Consider the following 23750-nt stretch of genomic DNA (forward strand, 5'->3'; position numbering starts at 1 on the left):
CAAATAATTTTATAGTATATGTTTGTTCAAAATAGTATATGGGGGATGTGAGGGTGATCTGGCTGTGACATGTCTCCCCATTGCTCACCTGGGTTGATTTGGTTGATCTGACTGGCTAGGCAGACGTCCCCTTCCTCCCTCACTGCTCCATGTGTGTCCTTCCTGAAGCTGTGTGCTCGGGCGGAGAGGACGACCATCCCTGATAGAGGAGGACTGGCCTTCAGTCAAGGGTATATTAGCTGTGCTCCCCTGCTAGAACCTCCAAACACACTCTCAAAATAGTATATGAGATGTGTGTATACTTAAAAAGTATTAGTCATTTATCTGACATTCAAATTTATCTGAGAATCCTTTACAGTTTTGTTTAGAGATGGGGGTCTCACTATGTTGCCCAGGCTGGAGTGCAGTGACTATACTGCATCCATGATCTCCTGGCCTCAAAGCAATCCTCTCGCCTCAGACTTCTGACTACAGGCACACACCAATACACCCAGCTGGAATCTTGTATTTTTATTTGCCAGATCTGGGAGCCTTATCCCGGGCAACATCTGGCAGTGTCTGAAGACATTTGGAGGGGGTGCTACTGGTGTCTAATGGGTAGAGATCAGGGATGCTGCTAAGCACCTTACAATGCACAGGATAGCAGTACCCGCAACAAAGAATGATCAGACCCAAATGTCAGTAGTGCCAAGACTGAAAAACCCTGCTCTAAATGTGGTGAATAAAAGTGCCTCATTGGAGCAAGGGATATGGTCTTTGCTATAGATCAGTAGATTTCAACTTGGGTGATTTTGTCATCCACGGGATACTTGACAATGACTGGGGACAATTTTGGTTGTCATAACTGGGTGTGGGAGGTACGCCTGGCATCTAGTGAATGGAGCCCAGGGATGCTGCTAAACATCCTGCAACGCACAGAACAGCCCCCCACAACAAATAATGATTTGTGTCAACAGAAGTTAAGAAACCCTGGCATGAAGAAATCTGCAATAATTCAGAAAGGGTCCCCAGTCCTATAATGAAGTTGAACAAAGAGCAGTAAATCAAATTCAGCTGCCCTTGGAAAATGGTGTTTCAGAGAAGACTGAACACCCACTCCACTCTACCACTCCCAGCCCTTGCCGCCAAGCCAAGAGGTTAACCCCATAGACTGAAATAGCCGCTCTTTGAGCTGCCAACCCTACAGCCTCAGAGAGCAATCTGGCTCTCTGTGTCCTACCACCAGCATAGAGGCCAGAGTCCTGAAGATGCTTCTTAGAATTGCATGCAACTGCTTGAGAGAGGTGCTTCAAGAATTGTGCATTCAGGGTGGGCACAGTGGCTCACACCTATAATCCCAGCACTTAGGAAGGCTGAGGTGGGTGGATCATCTGAGGTCAGGAGTTTGAGACCAGCCTGGCCAACATGGCAAAACCTCATCTCTACTAAAAATACAAAAATTAGCTGGGCATGGTGGCGAATGCCTGTAATCCTAGCTACTCGGGAGGCTGAGGCAGGAGAATCACTTGAACCCGGGAGGCAGAGGTTGCAGTGAGCCCAGATCATGCCATTGCACTGCAGCCTGGGCAACAGAACGAGACTCCATCTCAAAAAAAAAAAAAAATCATGCTTTCATAAGGAATAATTCAGCTATACCCCTCACCAGAGGTTTTACAGCAGAAAACTTGGTTTTCCATATGTTTTGGATTCTAAACCAAGATAATGTCTCAAGAGATTTAGAGTAGAGACAATATTTTTCATGCTAGTTTTAAAGTCCCAGTAAAATATTAACGTTGAGGGAGTGGTCCGGTTGGCTGAAGTTTTGAGGCAGTCTGTCTTCTTCCCACAGCCTCCCTGCCCTGTGGCAGCCTGATCAAAGTCCACGTACATCCATTAATGGTTACAGGCCTCAGCCCTCAACTCATGTCTTTCCCAAAACACTCTTCCAAGAAATGAGTGAGTCACCTCAGAGTTAGGGCCAAGCTATGGGATATTCCTGGGTTTCCCATTATGACCAATCAGCATTGCTCAATTTCCCCATTTGAAGAGGTTAGGTTCTATGAGGGAGATGGTAGGGTAAAGGGGATAGGCAATGGAGAAGAGGGTTTCAAATATCCAGTTAGGGCGTTGGAAAATCTCCATAGAAGGATCTTTTCAGAGATGAAAGCAGCTCCTTATTTTCAAGAATCTGTTACCATGCTGACCTTTTGCCTTCCATGGAATTTGTTTGTTTTTTTCCTCTCTGTATCTTCCCTGGTAGAGTTAAGATATGAAACCCTCACATGACCACATTTCCAAAGGCAACATCCTCTACAGATAATCTTCATAAAGTTTTATTTTCCTTCTGTGTCATTTTTTATTTTAATAAAAATGTTACTTATTCTTAAGTTGTTGTTGTTGTTGTTGTTGTTGTATAGAAAACACGAAAGCACAGAGAAGAAAGTCACCCTCGATCTTACCGCCTGAAGATAACCATTAGAGAGCATACCCTCCTAGGCTTTTCTTTTCCTATGTATTTTTTAAACACATTTTGGAATGATCTGTACACAGAGTTTTGTAACCTTCTTTTATCACTTAACATCCTGTGAACGTCATATATATATATACACACACATATGTGTATATATATGTGTGTGTGTATATATATACACACATATATATGTGTGTGTGTGTATATGTGTGTGTGTGTGTGTGTGTGTATATATATATATATATATATATATATATATATATATATTTAATCATCCAGCCCAAATGTCATCCTGCGAACATCTTAGGATTAAATATTGTCCTCCAACTTCACCACTAAGAGCTGTCTGACAGGTTCCCTCTAGAGGAATGTGAGCCAAGGCAATTTGGCTAGTGCAGGGGCCACCCGAAATAATAATTGACAGGAGGCTGTGCTGTCAGCCTATGTCAGCGGCTGCTTGGGATAGCATGAAAGGCAGAAATATATAAATTATCTATTTCTAACTTTTTGTTCAAGTAGTATACACATAGAATTGTGCATATATAAAATATGTATGGCTCAATGAATTGTTCTAAATGCCCATGTCACTAGTATCTAGATCAAAAGCCAGAAACTTGGCCCCTCAGAAGACTCCCTCACACACCTTCCAGTCACTTCCACTGCCAGTGAGAGAACCATATCTTGACCTCATATCACAGATTAGCTGTGCTTGTTTTTTTAACTGTATATAAATGGACTTATACAGTATGTACACATTTATATCCAGCTTCTTCCACTCAGTATCATGTTTGTGAGATTCATCCATTGTTGCTTGTAGTTGTCATTTGTTCAGTTTCATTTCTGTATATTATTCCATTGTGTAAATATACGAGTCATTTATCTATTCTTCTGTTGGGAGGTGTTTGGATTACTTCTAGTTTGGGGCTATCTAGTGTCATGCTATTATGATCATTTTAGTATGTAGGGTTTTTTGGTGGGCAAAAATCCACATTTCTGTTGGGTATATTCCCAGGACTGGAATTTCCAGGTCATGAGCATGTCTAAACATAGCTTTAGTAGATTCTGCCAAGCAGTTTTCCAAAGTGTTGTACCAATTTACATTCCTTCCAGTGGTGTATAGTTATTCCATTTGCTACACATTGTCACCAATCCTTTAAAATAGAATTTGATGGTCAGAGAGAAGGTGGGTAAGTGGTAGTGTTCAGGGAAGCTAACCCAGTTGTCCTTTCCAAGACTGGGGTCTAATATTCCCCATCTGGAAGTTTCCTGATTCAGTTCACGTTTCCCTGTTTTCTAAATGTCCCTGCAGACGTGAATGAGTGTGGAATGAAACCCCGGCCATGCCAACACAGATGTGTGAATACACATGGAAGCTACAAGTGCTTTTGCCTCAGTGGCCACATGCTTATGCCAGATGCCACGTGTGTGAGTAAGTTTCAACTGCCAGGCTGAGCTCAGTCAATGTTTAAGGCTTGACTTTTGCCATTTGATGCTTGGGGAAAAGCTGATTTCAGTGATTTTTTAAAAAAAATCTCTAATATTGCCCCCAGCTAAAATGTTTTGGGGCCCTTCCTTCTTTCCTTCCTTCCTTCCTTCCTTCCTTCCTTCCTTCCTTCCTTCCTTCCTCCCTTCCTCCCTTCCTCCCTTCCTTCCTTCCTCCCTTCCTTCCTTCTCCTCCTGCTCCTCCTCCTCCTCCTCTTCCTCCTCCTCCTCCTCCTCCTCCTTTTTTTTTTTTCAAGACAGAGTCTCGCTCTGTCACCCAGGCTGGAGTGCAGTGGTGCGATCTCAGCTCACTGTAACTTCTGCCTCCTGAGTTCAAGCGATTCTCCTGCCTCAGCCTACTGAGTAGCTGGGACTACAGGCACATGCCACCACGCCTAGCTAATTTTTGTATTTTTAGTAGAGATGGGGTTTCTTCATCTTGGCCAGGCTGGTCTCAAACTCTTGACCTCAGGTGATCCACCCACTTCGGCCTCTCAAAGTCGTGGGATTACAGGCGTGAGCCACCATGCCCAGCTTCCATAATTTTTTTTAAAAAAAGTAAGTGCTGGCTGGGCACGGTGGCTCACACCTGTAATCCCAGCACTTTGGGAGGCTGAGGCGGGTGGATCATCTGAGGTCAGGAGTTCGAGACCAGCCTCGTCAACATGAAGAAACCCCGTCTCTATTAAAGAAAAATACAAAAATTAGCCGGGCATGGTAGTACACCTGTAATCTCAGCTACTTGGGAAGCTGAGGCATGAGAATTGCTTGAACTGGGGAGGTGGAGGTTGCAGTGAGCCAAGATTGCACCACTGCATTCCAGCCTGGGTGAGAGAGCAAAACTCTGTCTCAAAAAAGAAAAAAAAAAAAAAAAAAAAAGGTAAAATAACATGAAATTCACATTATTTTAAATTTCAAGTGAACAATTCAGTGGCTTTTAGTACATTCACAATGTTGTATAACCATCACCCCTATTGAGTTCCAGAAGATCTTCATCACTCCAAAAGGAAACCAGACCCAGTCACTCCCCACTGCCCCTCCTCCAGTCCCTGGCAACTACGAATCTGCCTTCCTTCTCTAGGGATTTGCCTCTTCTGGACGCTTACTTTATAAATAAAAAGGCAAACTAGGGAGAAAATAAATTATATATCTATATCTGCATCTATATATATGCAGAGCCCTGTTGAGTTTCCTCATGAAAATAAACACGTTGAACAAAATAAGCAGATTGTTTTAGGGAGGTGATACATTTAAATTCCTTCTCGGAACATCAATTCTTCCCACCAGTTAACTTTCTCACGCCCCTTGCCCCACTCCCAAAGATTAGTGACACTTGTTGGAAATACATTCCGACTTACTCACATTCCTGAAAAGAAAAGCCCTTCTGTGATAAAGAAAAACCCATGTCCTGTGGGAGAGTAAGAGTCTATACCCATTCGTTTATTGAGAGGGAAGGCTCTTCAGGTTTTATGTTCCAGCTGAAAGGGAAACCCACCCTCCCTGTCTGCCTTCCCTTCTCCCCTTTTCTCTCTCCATCTTTCTTTCCTCTGCCTTGCAGTCCCCAACAAACCCAGAGCCAGCTTCCTGTGGTTGCGGAGTTGCGCGGACTCCCCAGCCCATCCTGGGTTTTCCCAAGATTATAATATCTTGCCTAGTGCATGGGCTCCTCCTTGGCAAAGTGTCCCAACACCACCAGTCACTTAGATCTTCTGCTAGCAAGCAAGCATTTGAAAGTGGGCATTGGAAGGGTCTTTTTAAAAAATCCTTATTATTATAAATTAAACAGAAATTCACAGGAAACAAATGCATAGTTTAATGAATTATTATAAGTCAAGCACACTTGTAACCACCACCTAGCAGAACTCTACCAGAACCTCCTCCTCCCACCCCTCCCTAAAGGGAACCACTATCCAGGCTTTTATAGTAATCACTTAAAATTTCAAAAAAGATGTATGCTAATGGATGTTTCTGAAACATTCCATGAAAACCCAGTCAGTGCCAAAAAAGATATCTTTCCTCAAAAGGAAAGACAGAATTAGGTTAATTTTGAAGATTAATTTTAAAAGAAGACAACTAAAGAGAAAAGATGAAAGAATAAAGGAGGAATATAATCATAGGTAGATGTTTGTTACAATACATTGGGTCTCTTTCTGTATATCTAGGGGTTACCTGTGCCTCCCTGTTTATAGGTCAAAGTGTCCAGATAGCCCTAGACCTCTCTCCTGGATGCTGATTGGATTCCACCTGACCCCTTGGGTCTCTTTTGTCCAGCTGGGTGATTGGCATGTTCTGGAGGGGAATAGAGGGAGGGAGTACATTCACCATGCCCCTCTGTTGTGGACATTGGGCTGAAACCATATGAGTTTCTTAGCCCCCCTGCATTTCTAATCCACATATCCTGGGCTGCTGCTATGGAAATGCATTTGTGTGAGATAAGTTATATTTAGCAACAAGTGACAAAAAAGCCAAGTAAATTGTCTCATTTACTTGAAAAGCTGAAGGAAAGCAGTTCCAGAGCAGTTCAAGAAGGAGTCAGTCTCTGTTATCCTCAGAGTATGGATTTTACTCTCATGCTTGTGGCCTCATAGTTACAATATGGCTGCCCTAGCTCTGGACATCACACACACATGGCAAGTAGACAAAACTAAGTGGGTACGGGTGATGCCAATGAACCAATGCCTCTTTTATGCCTGTCTCTTTTTATCATGCATAATGTCTTTTCCAGAAGCCTCACTTCCTCCAGTGGACTTATTTTTATATCTCTTTGACCACACTGCATCATATGGCCACTCCTTGCCGAAGGAAAGCTGGGAAAAGCCTCAGTGCTGGGAATGGCAAGAGAAAAGAGTCCAGAATGGTCTTCAGATAACTGATCAGTTATATCTGCCACACGTTTTAGTTCGGTCTTTTAGTTCACCTAAAAGACAAAGTCTTGTGACTTAAGTGACTCTCACTGAGGCTAGATATGTATGGAAAGATGTTGTGGGAAATCAGGGACCCCAAACAGAGGGACCAGCTGGAGCCATGGCAGAGGAACATGAATTGTGAAGATTTCATGGACATTTATCAGTTCCCAAAATTAATGCTTTTATAATTTCTTATACCTGTCTTTACTTTAATCTCTTAATCCCGTTATCTTCATAAGCTGAAAATGTACATCACCTCAGGATCACTATTGTACAAATTGATTGTAAAACGTGTGTTTGAACAATATGAAATCAGTGCACCTTAAAAAAAGAACAGAATAACAACAATTTTCTGGGAACAAGGGAAGATAACCATAAGGTCTGACTGCCTGCAGGGATGGGCAGAATAGAGCCATATTTTTCCTCTTGCAGGGAGCCCATAAATGGACGTGTGAGTAGGAGAGACATTGCTGAATTCTTTTCCCAGCAAGGAATACCCTGGGGAAGGAATGCATTCCTAGGGGGAGGTCTATAAATGGCTACTCTGGGAGTATCTGTCTTATGCTGTTGAGATAAGGACTGAAATACGCCCTGGTCTCCTGCAGTACCCTCAGGCTTAGCAGGATTGAGAAATTCCAGCCTGGTAAATTTTGGTCAGACCAGTTCTCTGCTCTTGAACCCTGTTTCCTGTTAAGATGTTTATCAAGACAATATGTGCCCAGGGGACATAGACCCTCATCAGCACCGCAGGACATAGACCCTCATCAGTAATTCTAATTTTGCCTTTGCCTTGTGACCTTTATTGCCCTTTGAAGCATGTGATCTTTGTGACCTACTCCCTGTTCATACACCCCCTCCCCTTTTAAAATCTCTAATAAAAACTTGCTGGTTTTGCAGCTCAGGGAACATCACAGACCTACTGATATGTAATGTTACCCCCAGAGGCCCAGATGTAAAATTCCTCTCTTTGTACTCTTTCTCTTTATTTCTCAGACTGACCAACACTTAGGAAAAACAGAAAGAACCTATGTTAAAATATTGGGGGCTGGTTCCCCCAGTAGAGAGATCTCCAGAGTAGATTCTTTTACCCTGATTACTCAGGTTGATAATCTCCATCAGCAGTTGCATTTCAACCTATTGAGGCCAGCCAGGTGACATAAAAGAGTAGCTAGAGCACACACAAGTGGAGAAAGTGATACAGTCTGAGGGGTGCATGCCTTGCCTAAAGACAGTCAAATTCAGTGAAGTGGCCAAGAAAGCAGACCATGAGTAGGATTCAGCCCCGGGGTCACCAAGATGCCACCCCTACTGATTCCTTTTGGCTCTCCATTTGGGACTCAGACAATGAAACTTGTCCTGTAATGCCATGCAACATGTTCCACTCAATGGCCCAGAATTTGGTGATAGTTTCTTAGTAAGCTCTTTTTATCATCTCAAGAGAGAAAGGCTAATCCTTGTCTACTTTTTCAGACTCTAGGACATGTGCCATGACAAACTGTCAGTACGGCTGTGAAGACACAGAAGAAGGGCCACAGTGCCTGTGTCCATCCTCAGGACTCCTCCTGGCCCCAAATGGAAGAGTCTGTCTAGGTACAACAGCAGGAATCACCTCTACTCCTCCTTCTCCTCCCTTGACTGCCCCTTTACTGAATATTTTTTAATTCATCACAATCAGCTTGTTGACTAGACATTGCAAACTTCTAAAAGTACAGACTTATATCCATTTCTGAGATACTTTTAGCCACATATGCTCTAGACATACTTTGGGATGCTAAAAACCCATTTTTCTATTATTTTGTATTGCCTTAATGCCATAGTAGAAAAGGGATAAAGATAATTTTAGTATATTTACTATGTACATTTTATTTAAATTACCATCCAATATAAATTCTACTACTTATATATTGTCATTTAATGAGTAAGATCCTAAGGACCATTGAGCTTTATTCTGGGTTCTAGCTAATATTTTCTGGAAAAACTACATTTACTTATTTTTTAGGTACAACATTATTGAAAATAGTATATACCTTCTATATCATTTACATTAACATGTAATCAATTTCATGTTGTCTTTAAAACTTGCTCTGAGTTATATGAACTAAGTATAATTAATTTAACTGGAGAAAATGAGCAGATTAAGTCCATAATATTAATTAAGGGAACATAAAAATTATTTGTTTATAACTTTGAATTTAGTCAAATCCATTGGCTTAGAACTTTCCTCTCTTGCTCTCCTTTGTCCTATTTTGTGTCTTAGTTTTGGGTTCCACAGAAGCTGACCCTGAGCAACTAGTTGATCTGGGAGGTGATCCCAGGAAACACTGGTTGAGGAGTAGGGAAGTAACCCAGGGAAAGGAAAGTACCAATGCTGGGTGAATCTGATGAGCAGGTTAAATTAGCTGGGGGCACCTCTGGGAGGCAGAGGGAAGCTGCCCCTGAATTTTCCCTCTGGGGCAGGGGTGCTGGATATTCATCCACCAACTTCTGCCCTTCATTGATGGGAGGCTGCTCTGGGACATGACCCCCCAGCACTCCCAGCCTGGCCTGGGTTGGGAGCAAAGCACAATGTCGTAGGTGCAGCAAACAGCCTTTGGCAGGTATGGAAACTTGAATGCTGAGGAGCTGTGGATGGAGCACCCACAGGGCACCCTCAGTAACTGAAGCAACACTTTTTTCACTTTGTGCTTTGGTTCCTTTGTGGATTTGAATTATGTTCAACCATAAAATTGCCATAAAATTGTATATACTCATAATACTTAATTACATTGCACCTAATATACATAATATTTAGAGTAAGTGAGCACTTAGCATTAACGGGGGATATCAAACCAAATCAGAATGTTGAAAGAATTCTTAATCTTCTGTGATTTAAAGAAGCACATATCAGTATGATTTCATAATCTTCTTTACTGCAATAGAAATACTTTTCAGTCAAGGTGCTAGATGTTTATTTATCCTAACTATACATAATGTAAAAAAAATTGCATTTAGAAAGCTCAGCCAAATGGATCCTAAATTAGTTAAACGCTTTTTAAAAATATACATATAAATTAAAATTTTCTCTCTACTCTTTGAGAATAATCAAAGATTTAATTAGGTTCACAGGATTTACTACTTTTTAGTATAATAAGATTTATATGACAAGGCTAATTCTTGACCAAACTGAATCCAAATTTCCACCCATCTCTTTGAGTTGTTGGGTGCCATTTTTATTGGAAGGGAAAGACGATGTGCATGAAAATGATCGCCAGAAATAATTTTGTTCAACCCAACACTTATTTAGTATTTGGAAAATGCAAGAGGCCAGCCTGGGCAATATAGCAAGACCCCATCTCTATTAAAAAAAAAAATGTTTGTTAAAAATAGCTGAGCATGGTGATGTGCACTTGTAGTCCCAGCTATGCCAGAGGCTGAGGTGGGAGGATCGCTTGAACTCAGGAGTTTGAGACCAGCCTGAGCAACATAGGCAGATCCTGTTTCTACAAAAAATAAATAAAAAATAGCCAGGCATGGTGGCATATGCTTTGTAGTCCCAGCTACTCAGGAGGCTAAGGTGGGAGGATCACTTGAGCCTGGGGAGTTTGAAGCTGTAGTGAGCCATGATTGTTCCACTACACTCCAGCATGGGTGATAGACCAGGCCTTGTCTCAAAAAAAAAAAAAAAAAAAAAAAAAGACTGCAAGGGAAATAGTAAGATAACACCAACTTGCCTGTTTAAGCCAGGTTCAGAAGAACAACCTAACATCTATTTGATTTGACATCTGAAAGTTAAACCAAGCCTGAGTCTTAGTGGATTGGTCAGCATAGCTGTCAGCCCTCTGTAATCTGACTCTCAATGGTAGAAAAGGAACAACACACCTATTGTTGGCTAAAATTACATCATTACATAATTACACCTGACCCACAATTTACGCATAAGTGCATGCCTTCACTGCCACATTTCTGTGAGTCAATATTGCAGGGGCCTTGGACAGTCTTACTCATGAAATAGTTATTTTGTAAAATGCAAATTATGAAAGTCTGTGTGTTTGGTTTACTGAAAGTGTAGCTATCTGACTCTAGTTTCAAAAATTGTATATGTTATACAATATACAATAATCACTCAGTTGGGGAAAATATTCACTCAGCACACATGTAATGTATAGGTACCAAGTGCCAGACACATGCTCCCTGCCTGAGAATAGTCAGGGCCTAACAGAAGATGTGAATGTAAGTAATGACATTATGGAAAGATAATGCCTCTTAAAGAGGTATAACGTAATATAAATACATAAAGTGAAGAGCTGTGTGTGTGCCTGGGGGATCTAGAACACTTGCCAGAGGATATGATGTTGGCACCAGTATACTATAATCAGTTTCCCAGGTAAAGAAACTGTGCATGTGCATGCATGGTACATGCTCTGTGTGTGTGTGTGTGTGTGTGTGTGTGTGTGTGTGTGTGTGTGTGTGTGTATGAGTGCATGCATGCATGCAGCTACTTTTCTTACTATCACTGACACCTTCTGGTTTTACACCCTAGATATTGATGAATGTGCCTCTGGTAAAGCCATCTGTCCCTACAATCGAAGATGTGTGAACACATTTGGAAGCTACTACTGCAAATGTCACATTGGTTTTGAACTGCAATATATCAGTGGCCGATATGACTGTATGGGTAAGATTCGATGGCACCTTTTCCTTTTTTTCCTGTCCCCACCCAACCTTTGAGCCTTCTCTGCAGATATTTTGATGTCAATTCAATCTATTAGTTGAACAATCTACAGTGCTGACCAGCTTAACAATAAGGAAAGGCTATTTTTTTAGGTGTCTGGCATTTAGGGAATTCCAATGACATCAATTATAAAGCTAGATCAATAAAGATTTAAAGTAAGGAATACAGCTCTCTTGTGGAAATGATTATCTTGAGATGATTCTGGTGGGACTCTTTTTAATTTGGCTTTTTGTTTTGTTTATATTTTTTGTTCTATCTCCAGTTACACATCTAAAAATGGGAACAATAAAGCAGTATTTATATTTGGTAAAAGGAAGAATAACAAGGTCTATCTAATCTTGATCTCAGTGATCTGTTTATAACAGTCTCCATCAGGGGTGGCTTTAGAGAAGTGTATGAGAGACATGAAGGCCTATGCTTTTTCCTTTCCCCTCTTTCAGCGCTTTCATAGTTCAAGCTCCAAATATAATGTTCCTTTACCACAGTTACCAAAATCACTCTCTGATAAGATTCTGGTACCAGTTAGCTATTGCTCTAATCTATGTGAAATATTTTATTCCTTAGTGAATGGATTTCAAGCCTCCATGAACAAGTGAGGTGGGGTATTTGGGGAGTCCTTAGATGCATTCCCATTGCCCTTTATATAATGTAGGATGGGGCCTGCCCTATAGTGAAGGCAAATTCAGGCTCCCTGTGGATTTCTCTACCCATAACACGTGTAACAAAGGTATATGCATGATATGGAAGGCTAATAGTTGAGAAAAAATAGTATTTCTTTCAACCCTATACACAGGGCTTCCCAGGACACATATCGTGTAATCATATTGGGGCAACACTCAATTGCTGGGTTTCTTCGAACCATCTTGTGAAGCCTCCACAGCTCTTCCCTCAAATTTCAAACACAAAGTCCATCCTAGAGAGGATCATAAAATCCATATTTCTCATGGACTTGGACCCCATGCCCTCCTGTAGACCAAACCAGCCCTGTAATCCTATGATGCTGTGTTACAGAGTTTAATCCTGTTTCCTGATACCTAAGGGGAGGTTCCACAGAACAGGGTGGAATTCACATGGAAAGCTTCAAAAGGAAACAAATCTTTGAGACTTTAAAGGTGATTAAGATTAGCGTCTGAGCTTAGCTTTGTGGCTAAATTAAAACCATCAGGTTATTTTGTACACATATGTCTACAAATACATAGATAGAAAATGGGGTGGAGAACACGGCAAATGAACCTCTCACTTGGGTGGAATTTGGCAAATTTTCCTCCTCTAAACCCAGCAGACAAGCTCAGACCAGCCTGACCCTTTTTCCTGGCAGTCTTAGAACAAAATGCCTGTGCCTATAAGTTAGATGATGTCAATGGTTCCTAGTTGATCTTGCCTTTGTTTGTTAGGAGTTTCAAGACCTTCTGAATATAGAATTGATTTTCTGATATTGTTATTTAGTTCTAAGCTAGATGAAAAAGTTAAGAGAAAAACCTAAACATCTTACACATTTCAATAGCATTGATAAGCAGGAGATGAAATTGCTGTGGGGGAGGGAAGCAGCAAACACTCCCTACATACCAGGCAGCAAACAAAGCCAGGGCTGCTGGCCAATGAGCCTGCAGTTCTGAACACCTCTCAGTTCTCAGGCAACGCTTGGTTTGTCAGGGGCATTTAGTGCTTGACCCTACAGTTGTTCAAGTGTAAGGGAGAGTCTTTTCAGCAAGCCCTGTACCACAGAGTTGTTCACTGGAATGTTCTTTTTTAGATATAAACGAATGTACAATGGATAGCCATACGTGCAGCCACCATGCCAATTGCTTCAATACCCAAGGGTCCTTCAAGTGTAAATGCAAGCAGGGATATAAAGGCAATGGACTTCGGTGTTCTGGTAAGTAGCATTTGGTCATGGTGTCTTAGCTATTCCCAATGAAGCGTTCTCCCCATATCTCCTTCCTCCCTCTATTTCTCTCCTTTCTTTGTCTTTCCCTCTCCCTCTCCCTCTCCCTTATCCTCACTCTGTGTATGTGTGCAGTGTTTAACTCTCTGCCTCAGCCTTTTCTTCTTTGCTAATTGGACCACATCTCCAATACTCACTGAAGTTGTAGGCACTAAACTCAAAGAACAGCAAGGGTACTGAATATCTTTCTGGCCATGACATACTTCAAATACTGAACAAAAGATTTAAAGACAAAAGACACTGAGCAAATGTATCTATCAGGATAGACTGAGTTATGGTGCAGTAGCAAGCAAACCTAAACTAACAGTGGCTTAAAACCACAAAGGTTTTTTAACCAAGTGAATCTGGACATTTTCCAGAATGCAGAGCCAAAACAAAGTATGATGAAGCTGATCTTCATTAAAGTATGATCATTTTATCTGTCATCCTCAAGGCTGGATCCACTTGTTTTAATGTATATAGCAGAGAGTTCCATTGTTCTTGCTGATGAATTATTTAATACTTTTTGTTAAAACTTTAAATTTATAAACCAGACATCTAACAATAAAATGTCACTGCTATTAATAACTACAACAACAATAAAGGTTTATTTCTCACTCAAGTAATACGTCCAAAGAGAATTTTTCGGGGGTTTCTTCTCAATACAGTCACTTAAGGACACAGACTGATAGAGGCCCCATCATTTTATGGTACCATGGTCTCAATTCAAGGCCTTAGGGTTTGTCACAGCAGAGAAAGAAGCATGGGCAATCATGCATCAGCTGTTAGTTTATTCAACTTGGAAGTATCTAACGTCAAGGGACAAAAATAATAATAAACTTGCTGTGTGCCCAAAAGAGAAGAAAACTAGAAATCTTGGTGAATACCAGGAATGTCTTCCAAGGCAAGGCAGCTATGATTACAGCACAGTCACTTCCTTAGTAAACAATCATCCAGGTTCGGCTGGGTGTGGTGGCTCACACTTGTAATCCTAGCACTTTGGGAGGCCCAGGGGGGCAGATCACCTAAGGTCAGGAGTTCAAGACCAGCCTGGCCAACATCGTGAAACCCTGTCCCTACTAAAAATACAAAAAAATTAGCCAGGCATGGTGGTGCACATCTTTAATCTCAACTACTCGGGAGGCTGAGGCACAAGAATTGCTTGAACTTGGGAGGCAGAGTTTGCAGTGAGCCGAGATCGCACCACTGCACTCCAGCCTGGGCAACAGAGTAAGACTGTGTCTCAAAAAATTAAAATAAATAAATAAATAAATAAAGTCATCCAGGTTTATCCCTCTGGTCATGACCCTTTTAGCACTGGCTTATAGTGTGACTAGACTTGTTGACTGCCCTGATTCAACTCTGTTATATACCCCTTAGCAGAGTTCCTGCATGTTCAATAAATATGGCTGCAAGGTATACCCTGACTTACGTCACATTCCATACCCCCATCTGACCAATGCTCCAAATGACTGTAACAGTGTCCACTCAGTCATACAAAAATAAACTGTATGTACCATGCTAGACATTTAGCGCCACACCCATAAAAGGTTCACAGTACCCCAGTGGGCTAGTGTTGAGCACCACTGGACAAGAGTATGTATAAAAGAATATAACCAAAGAAAATGAGTCTGGAAATCAAATTCTGTGAAGGACTGCCAAAAGAACAGGGCAGCATTTAGTCTGGGAAATATAGTATGGAAAAGAATAAATTGTGCCTGTAAATATTTTAAGAAATATGAAATAAAAGTGGCTTTCCCAAGCAAACTAAGTCCAGTGGGTAGAGGTTACATTCTCTCTTAAAAATGGCTGCTAGGTATTTAAGAGTGGAGCAGGGAACCCCACGGAGTAGGGACATTCCACTGCCCCTGGCTTGCAGTCTGGGGGCTCTGAGACGGATTCCTGCATTGGGCTGGAGATGGTAATAAATGACCACTTAGTGTCCAGCAACTGGTTGACATGGCTTCTATCCCTCTAGATGGAAGTATCCAATGATGTCCTTCTGAAACTTGATTCAGAGAGAGAGAAATTGGCTGCCCAGGCAGGGCTGTGCATAGGTAGGTTGGGGGGAAGGACACCATAACCTTGGGAGGCCCCCAGAGAGGAGACTGAATAAATCAGTTTTCCATATTGGATGAGTGCCCAAGGGGCCCGTGCTCAAAGCTCCTTTATGCCACCAAATTTGAACATGTGCATTCCAGGTTGGGAAGGCCTGAATTTAAATCTTAGCTCTGCCCCATGCTGGCTGTGACCTTTAGCAAATTTCTTAACCTCTCTAAGCTCAGTTTCCTCCTATTCAAAATGGGGTTTATGGTAGTACTGTGGTGAGTTCTTGTAATGGGCTAGTCCACAGTCCCTTGGAGCTCCCTAATCCTAGTGAGGCAGGGTAGACAGTTGCATGTATATCTCTAGCAGTGCTCTCTCTCTGACAGGAGTCTCTGGATAAATACTCCAGCTTCCACTTCACGGGGTGCAGCAGTTCTGAGGTGTGTTCTACATTGGCTGCCAGATGTCCCCAGCAGGACTGAGCCCCACTTACCCACAGCGATTACCTGTCCATCTAAGCACCATCTTTTGGCTTTTCTCTCTTCCTGTCTCACTGTCTCCTCTCCCCAGTTTCTGCCTCCTGGAATCACCTTCCAGATAAGTCATCTGCACCCAAATCCTTGTCTCAGGCTCTGCTTGGAGGAACCCACACTAACACAAATATGTCTCGCAGAGGTTCATTGTGAGGTTTAAATGAGGTGATATAGAGAGAGTTTAGTTTAGCAGGACCACATAGTAGATGCTCATTAAAGTTAGCTGTGATTGTGATTGTTATTGTTATTAGTATCATTTCAATCAGCTGTTTGTTAAGGGCCACCCACTCTGAAATTTCACAAAGTCAAATGTGAAAATGCTGTGCATACAAAAAAAGACACCTCAGGAAAGCATCTGTTTCAGTAAGTGGGCAACTCACCCCCACATACCCACTCTCCTACCCTTAGGTGTAAAAATCGAAGGCCCAGGGTAAACCTGGAGCCATCTTTCTTCCTCGTCATTTGATCCCCTTGAAACTGCAATGTATTATTAATGTTAAAATGAAGGCAACATCTTTAAGCATGCAATTAGGTAGTTGTTTGCAGCCTGTGTTTTCTATATTGTAACTCAGTGCTTTGAAATTGTAAGTCCCACATCAACACAAACATTTCTTGTGTCAAGAAAATGTCTGTTTTTCTTGGACCATCCAAATTTATTTTGGGGTAAAAAATTGTCTTTATTCTTTGAAACCTCAAATTTATCACACTGTTCTATTCAATATCTGAAAATTATGCATTTTGTTGTCCATTCTGCAGCTAAATTATTTCTTTAGTCTTTCACTGGAATGTTTATTTAAAGGAGAAAACTATCTTTGAGTCATTCACCATATTGTCCAACCCTTTTCGTTTTGCTTTAATTCTCCATGAAATAAACAGCCATGCTACTATTGAAAATTCATCTTAACAAGGTCTTAACACTCATTGCTTAAAGAAAGATGCCCCAAAATCCACTCTTATGTACATATAAGAGTCATAAAAACAAAAATGAGAAAATTACATCTAGTTAGCATTCAGCATTATAAAACATTATAAAATGTTATATTACAAAATACATTTGTATGCACATAAATTGCTGTTATATAATATAGGGCATAGGCCGGGCACTGTGACTCATGCCTGTAGTCCTAGCACTTTGGGAGGCTGAGGCAGGTGGATTGCCTGAGCTCAGGTGTTCGAGACCAGCCTGGGCGACATGGTAAAACCCCGTCTCTACTAAAATACAAAAAATTAGCCAGGCATGGTGGTGTGCGCCTGTAGTCCCAGCTACTCGGGAGGTTGAGGTAGGAGAATTGCTTGAAGCCAGGAAGCAGAGATGGCAGTAAGCTGAGATTGCACCACTGCACTCCAGCCTGGGCAACAGAGCAAGACTCCATCTCCATAAATATATATATATATATGTGTGTGTATATATATATATGGCATTGTATGTATATATATATGGCATTGATGTAGCAACTTTTATTAAGTTCATTGTTTTGAAAAGTTCAGACTGTACATTGCAATATGGAAAAAGAGTTAGATTATCCTAACCCCCTCTCTATACCTAAAGGAAGAAGCACCCTAAATGTAGATGTATATATGTTCCACTGTTCTAATATAAGTATTAATAATATACTGCCAGATAATTTGGTCTTGATTTGACAGCAGCTACACCTCATTCTAAGAAAATCAAAACCCAGATGATACCCAATTTGGGGAGTAACAGTCAACTTAGGAAAGGAAACTGCCATTGGCTTACCAGGGGCACAGCTTCTGGAATCATATTACCTTAGCTTGATTCCTGACTCGCTAGCCTACTACCTGTGGACCAAGAACAAATTATTTAATCTTTCAGTGCCTCAGTTTCCACACCTGTAAAATATGGATGATAGTATCTAGCCCTTAATATTGTTTTGATGATTAAATTTATTCATACAGAATAAGTAAACATCCATCTAAAGAGCTCAGCACCAGTCCAGAATATATGAAATGCTCAATAAGCATGTGCTAGGAGTAGGAGTAATAGTGACAAAGCCCTCCTTACCAAAATTCAACAATCATTTCTATTGAAAAGCAGCTTCTTTAGTCACTAAAAATATGCTTATGGCTTAATTCAGTTTGTATAGTGTGTAGTCAAGAATATGGGCTTTGGTACAAGCAGGCCATCCGCATTTTTTTTCTTCAATTGTAAACATTAGAAATTTGGATATATGGCCTGGGAATTTTTCTAACTCTGGAAAAGATTTTAAACATTCGGGTGATGAATGCTAAAAATAGCACACATGTTGAGTGTGTGCCAAGCACTAATCTTAGTAATCGATGTGTGTTCACCCATTTAAGCCTCCCAAAAAAACCTATTCTTATCCCAATTTTATAAATGGAGAGACTGAGGCAAAGAGAAGTTAATTATTCACTTGAGGACATATGGCTAGAAGATGTGGGAGCTAGGAGTCAAACTTAGGAAACTGGGCTTCAGGATTATCTGCTTAAACACAGGACAGGTGTGTTCATGACCAATTGGTTGATCCTCTGTGATGGAGAACTCACAGAGTTTGTCCTCCCCAGCAAACTCTCTTGGCTCATCTTTTGTTCCATCCTAGCCCCTTCCTGTTTCCTGGGTCCCATGCTGGAATACATTTCTCATCCGTGATTAAGCTTCTTCTTCCAGGACTGTGTCCAAAGCTCAGATTAGTAGAACTTTTCTCCTCCCAGATGATAGATCATCTAATGAACTAAGCACAGTTGAATGAATGTCAAAGTCATATTCCTCCTGGGTAAGATATTCTCACCTAAGAGTGATCTTCTATAAAGTTTTATTCCAAAGACATGAAATTAAAATTAGGGTTTTCAGGTTGGTAGAAGTGTTTGACAACATGGGTGTTGGGAGACATCTCAAATCCCTCCCAAGAGAAATTGTCAACTTTACAAAAAACTGGCCTGTGAACCTGAAGACTTTGAAATTCCTAAGTTTTATATCTGAGTTGCCCAAATGTGCACCAAAGACACTCCTACTGCAACTCCCTCTTTTTTTTTTTTTTTTTTTTTTTTGATATGGAGTCTCACTCTGTTGCCCAGGCTGGAGAGTAGTAGTGTGATCTCGGCTCACTGCAACCTCTGCCTCCTGAGATCAAGCAATTCTCTTGCCTCAGCCTCCTGAGTAGCTGGGATTACAGGCACCTGCCACCACTCCTAGCTAATTTTTGTATTTTTGGTAGAGACTGTGTTTCACTGTGTATGTTGGCCAGGCTGGTCTCAAACTCCTGACCTCAAGTGATCTGCCTGCCTTGGCTTCCCAAAGTGCTGGGATTACAGGCATGAGCCACCATGCCTGGCCCCTCCCACATTTTTATATTCTCAAAAAGATGAGGCAATAATCACTAAATCTTTAAGAGAAAACCATCATAATGTCAAATTTGAAACAGTGATACCTAGATAAATCCAAATCTACTTATGCATATGCATATCATTAAAGTGCATTTTTATCCTTGCCCAGCTTTCTTTTTACATACTAAGAGAATGAAATTGTCAACACTATCAAGATTATGATGTTTTAGTTGTTGTTTCTTTTCCATAGGAACATTTGAAACTTCAAAGCAGAAACTGAAAGCAGATGTTTAGGTTTGCCTGGTGTGAGTTGAAACCCTTTCCTCGTTATTTATTAAAGGTCTTTAGTTTCATGTTACTGATTGCAAAAAGGAAATTTGCAGGGAATAGGGGTTTCCTGTTAATTTTTCTTGCCGGGTACTAGGGAAAGATGCAGTCGACCATGGACAGAATTACAGTGGGGCCTCCAGAGGAAGGTCTATATATGATCACACATTACAGTCATAACTTAACATGCAACTTCTGGCAAAGTAGCTGAAACAAGCTATCTGAAGGTCAGGAAAATGAGTAATGATGCATTACTTGTATTAGCACATGTTGGTTTTGTACCTATAGTCAGGCTGTCACAATGAGAAATAACTAGAATATTTCATTGAAAAGAAAAATCTTGCTCTTTTGATTCCAAAGTAAAAGCAATGTATTAATTAAGAGCATACATATTTTCAAAGCACTTTTCCCCTTTAGTTACCCCAAATATTGTGGACTTCTCCTTGTTTATTTTTCTACTACTTTGACATAGATTGAATCAGCCAAATGATGAAGAAGGAACAAAGCAGGAGAAGAAGTTAAAACATTGTCAAGAAAAATATTCTAATAAAATCCCACTCCAATTTTTTATAGTACTCTTTTTAGGCATCAAAATTAATGTCTACCCCATCATTTCATTTCTCTCTAAACTATATCCAAATAATAGAATTAAGTGAATTGATTGAGGTGTTATTAGACCCTTTCTTGCTTAGTCTTAGACTAGTACATGCCTAGATATTTTATAGTGAGACAATATATTTGATTTTAAATATCAGTGTTTTTAATTTTTAAAAAATTAATTACTTCTTTACATCAGTTGGATATTCTGAATTATCATGAGTATATCCCTGAAAAGGAGACATATATCTTTGAATTATAGATCTCAAGGAATTTGAAACATTCCTAGAGAAAAGTAACCTTAATCTTCAAGCAGGAATAAATCTATCATAGAAATAGGAATGGAAAAAGAGTCATTCATGGCCAGGCGCAGTGGCTCACCCTGCAATCCCAACACTTTGGGAGGCCGAGGCGGGTGGATCACCTGAGGTCAGGGGTTCAAGACCAGCCTGGCCAACATGGCGAAATCCCGTCTCTACTGAAAATACAAAAATTACCTGGGTGTGGTGGCATGCACCTGTAATCCCAGCTACTCAGGAGGCTGTGGCAGGATAATCGCTTGAACCCAGGAGGGGGAGACTGCAGTGAGCCAAGATCGTGCCACTGCACTCCAGCCTGGGCAACAAGAGTGAAGCTCTGTCTCAAAAAAAAAAAAAGAAAAAAGAAAAAGAAAAAAAAGAAAGGAAAGAAAAAAAGTCATTCATATGCTCTACTCCCAAATCTTAGCTCTGTCCCTAGCATGATGAGTGACTTTGGGCAAGTCACTTAACACCCAGTTGCCTCATCAACAAGACAAGAGTCCTGGGCTAAATGAATTTTTTGTACCTCTTGAGTTCTTTGACACCAACGTTTTTCTTCCAAGGGTCATTAGTCCACTAAGGGATAAGAAGAATTTATCTACAGGTACATTTTTAAAGTAATTTACTTTTGCGGTGAGAAATAGAAAATGAATGAAAAATAGTAAGTATAGAAGCCTCTCTGAAATATTTAATAAATAAAATCATTTAGCTTTAGATAATGGTTGACTGAGGTGAAAAAAATTCAAAGGTAGAAAGAAAATTGGGTATGTGTATTTTGCACCATAAGTCACCATTTTTGTAGGTCACAAATGGTCCATTATTAGCAATTTATATGGTTCAACCTAATGCTGTAGCTGTAATTTTTGAACATCAAATTTGGACAAATCTATAGGGCTATCAGGACAATACCGGTTTTGAAGAATACCACAATGAAAGCAGAAATATTAGACGACCCTGGCAAATCCATGTCTTTGGGATCTGTAGCCCAACTGGGTAGTAGTAGGTGTTTCACTAAAGTGGTCTCTGAAGCAAAACAAAAGCAACAAAAGGTAATTAAGATAACTACCATAACACTGGAACTGCTTAAAACAGATACAAATATAGTTATTCCTAATTTATCAAATGGTAGAGCCTCATGTGGTTTCATTCTGGAAGCATTCACTTACTACACTTCAGCACTTTTTAAATGCTCCATTTTTGTGAGTAATTTAATTATCTGCCAATTTGGAATATCTTGCCTCTTATTTGTTTTAGCTATCCCTCAAAATTCTGTGAAGGAAGTCCTCAGAGCACCTGGTACCATCAAAGACAGAATCAAGAAGTTGCTTGCTCACAAAAACAGCATGAAAAAGAAGGTAAAAATTAAAAATGTTACCCCAGAACCCACCAGTACTCCTACACCTAAGGTGAACTTGCAACCCTTCAACTATGAAGACAGTGTTTCCAGAGGTGGAAACTCTCATGGAGATAAAAAAGGGAATGAAGAGAAAATGAAAGAGGGGCTTGAGGAGGAGAAAAGAGAAGAGAAAGCCCTGAAGAATGACATAGAGGAGCGAAGCCTGCGAGGAGATGTGTTTTGTGAGTGTTATTTTTATTTTATATGTTTTATGAACAATGAATTGCAATTTATCCTGGCAAATGAAAGAAGACAAAAAGCCGGTTTCACAGCTTAAGTAAAATGGGTTGGGTCCTGAGAAGCAACATTCTCTGTAAAGTCTAGAAACGAACACCTTCTGCAGATACCCAATCAAACCTGCTGCTCTAGGAACCAAAGAGGGGAGGTCCTGTTCCCCTACCTGGGGGGTTTCCTATTTGATACAGACCTCCTCTTCTAGCTTCCAGCCAAGGAAGCCTGCTTGTCCTGCAAGGGCAGTGGTTTGGCTGCCCAGCTCTCCATGAGGCATGCCCCCAAATCAAAGAGAGGTTCACCACATGGATCAGCTAAGCTCTACCTTTTTACTTCTCGAAGGCACTTTTACAGGCCTAGTCTAAGAAAATGGAACCTCACAGTTGTGTGGTTATGATTTTAAAAGCCAAAATCGACAAATGTAGGAGGACAAATTTTATGGAGCTTCAGTTTTCTACGTGAACTAGAGAACTGCCATAACTCCCTTTTCACTGGTTGCTGTGCAGAACCCACTATAAGGCTCAGTCTCCCCAGGAGGGTTTCCATATTAACCCACCCTGCATCTCCACACTGAGACTTTCCCATTCATTCTGGCTGGGCATTTGTTGCTTCCTCTGTATTTTGCCTTGTCTAGTCTTGGCTCTGTGACTGGTGGTCATATATACAGATGCCAGATGGATTTAACCAAAGGAAAAGTAGACACAGGCCCACCCATCCAAGAATCTCTATTAATGACATTCTCCGTCTTAATAGAGAGTGAAAAATCTCGAAAAAAGAAAAAAAGAAACATATTTCCAAAACCTAGTAAGAAGGGATGTATCAAGAGTGTAGATGCCTACTTCATCCAAGGAAATATCTGGAAAAGATGTTCTAGATGAGGAAACTGGATCCAATGTGAATTATCTGGAAATGTTAGGGAAACACTGCTCTAATATATTCTGTAATTAGAATACATGATCTAACCTTCTTTGTTTGGTCATTTGATTCATACCTTCTGAGCATGTGGGCTTTAAGGTTTTTTTCTTAACTGACCAAGTGTTCTTTATTAGTCCCTAAGGTGAATGAAGCAGGTGAATTTGGTCTGGTTCTGGTCCAAAGGAAAGCACTAACTTCCAAACTGGAATATAAAGGTAAATAATTCTTTCTCCCAAGTGTATGCTCTTTCACGTTATCCATGTAGTTTTCATTTCTTCATACAGTGAAATGATTGTTTATGAATCCCTGCTTCATTCATAAACCCCCAAGGGAAAAATCATTACATCACACACACAGTGCCAGTATTAAAACAGTAGGTCCTTGTGTGATTGGTACTAATGATTGAAATATAGTAAGGCTATTCTCTTCTCCCCACCACTCCCACCTGATGCTGAGAGTGAATGGTTGAAGCCAGACTGTATATATGGAGATGGGAGAAACTTACATATTTTCTTCAATTCGGCTGCCTGAGGACCCACAACCTGAAAGTCCTCATGTACTAAATTTGGCCCAAAGTGCCTATATCAGTTACCTATTGCCATAATAATGCTGTGTAACAAACAACCACAAG

At 40.7% G+C, this 23750-nt stretch overlaps 1 protein-coding gene across 6 annotated transcripts in view; it reads left to right on the forward strand.

The window, feature by feature from the left end:
• Positions 1–23750, forward strand: part of EGFL6 (EGF like domain multiple 6) — a 64417-nt gene that overhangs the window by 26446 nt on the left and 14221 nt on the right. For 2 of the 6 annotated variants that reach the window (XM_005592980.4, XM_005592981.4), the window contains exons 4-9: positions 3759–3878; positions 8308–8427; positions 11357–11491; positions 13302–13424; positions 21832–22155; positions 23254–23334. In XM_005592980.4, coding sequence (XP_005593037.3) covers positions 3759–3878; positions 8308–8427; positions 11357–11491; positions 13302–13424; positions 21832–22155; positions 23254–23334 — 903 coding nt within the window. The remainder of the gene's footprint in view (positions 1–3758; positions 3879–8307; positions 8428–11356; positions 11492–13301; positions 13425–21831; positions 22156–23253; positions 23335–23750) is intronic. The other 4 variants (XM_005592982.5, XM_074030247.1, XM_005592983.5 and 1 more) reach the window with 2 other exon arrangements.

Source organism: Macaca fascicularis, chromosome X (genome assembly GCF_037993035.2).
Source record: "Macaca fascicularis isolate 582-1 chromosome X, T2T-MFA8v1.1".
In the NCBI taxonomy this organism is placed as follows: domain Eukaryota; kingdom Metazoa; phylum Chordata; class Mammalia; order Primates; family Cercopithecidae; genus Macaca; species Macaca fascicularis.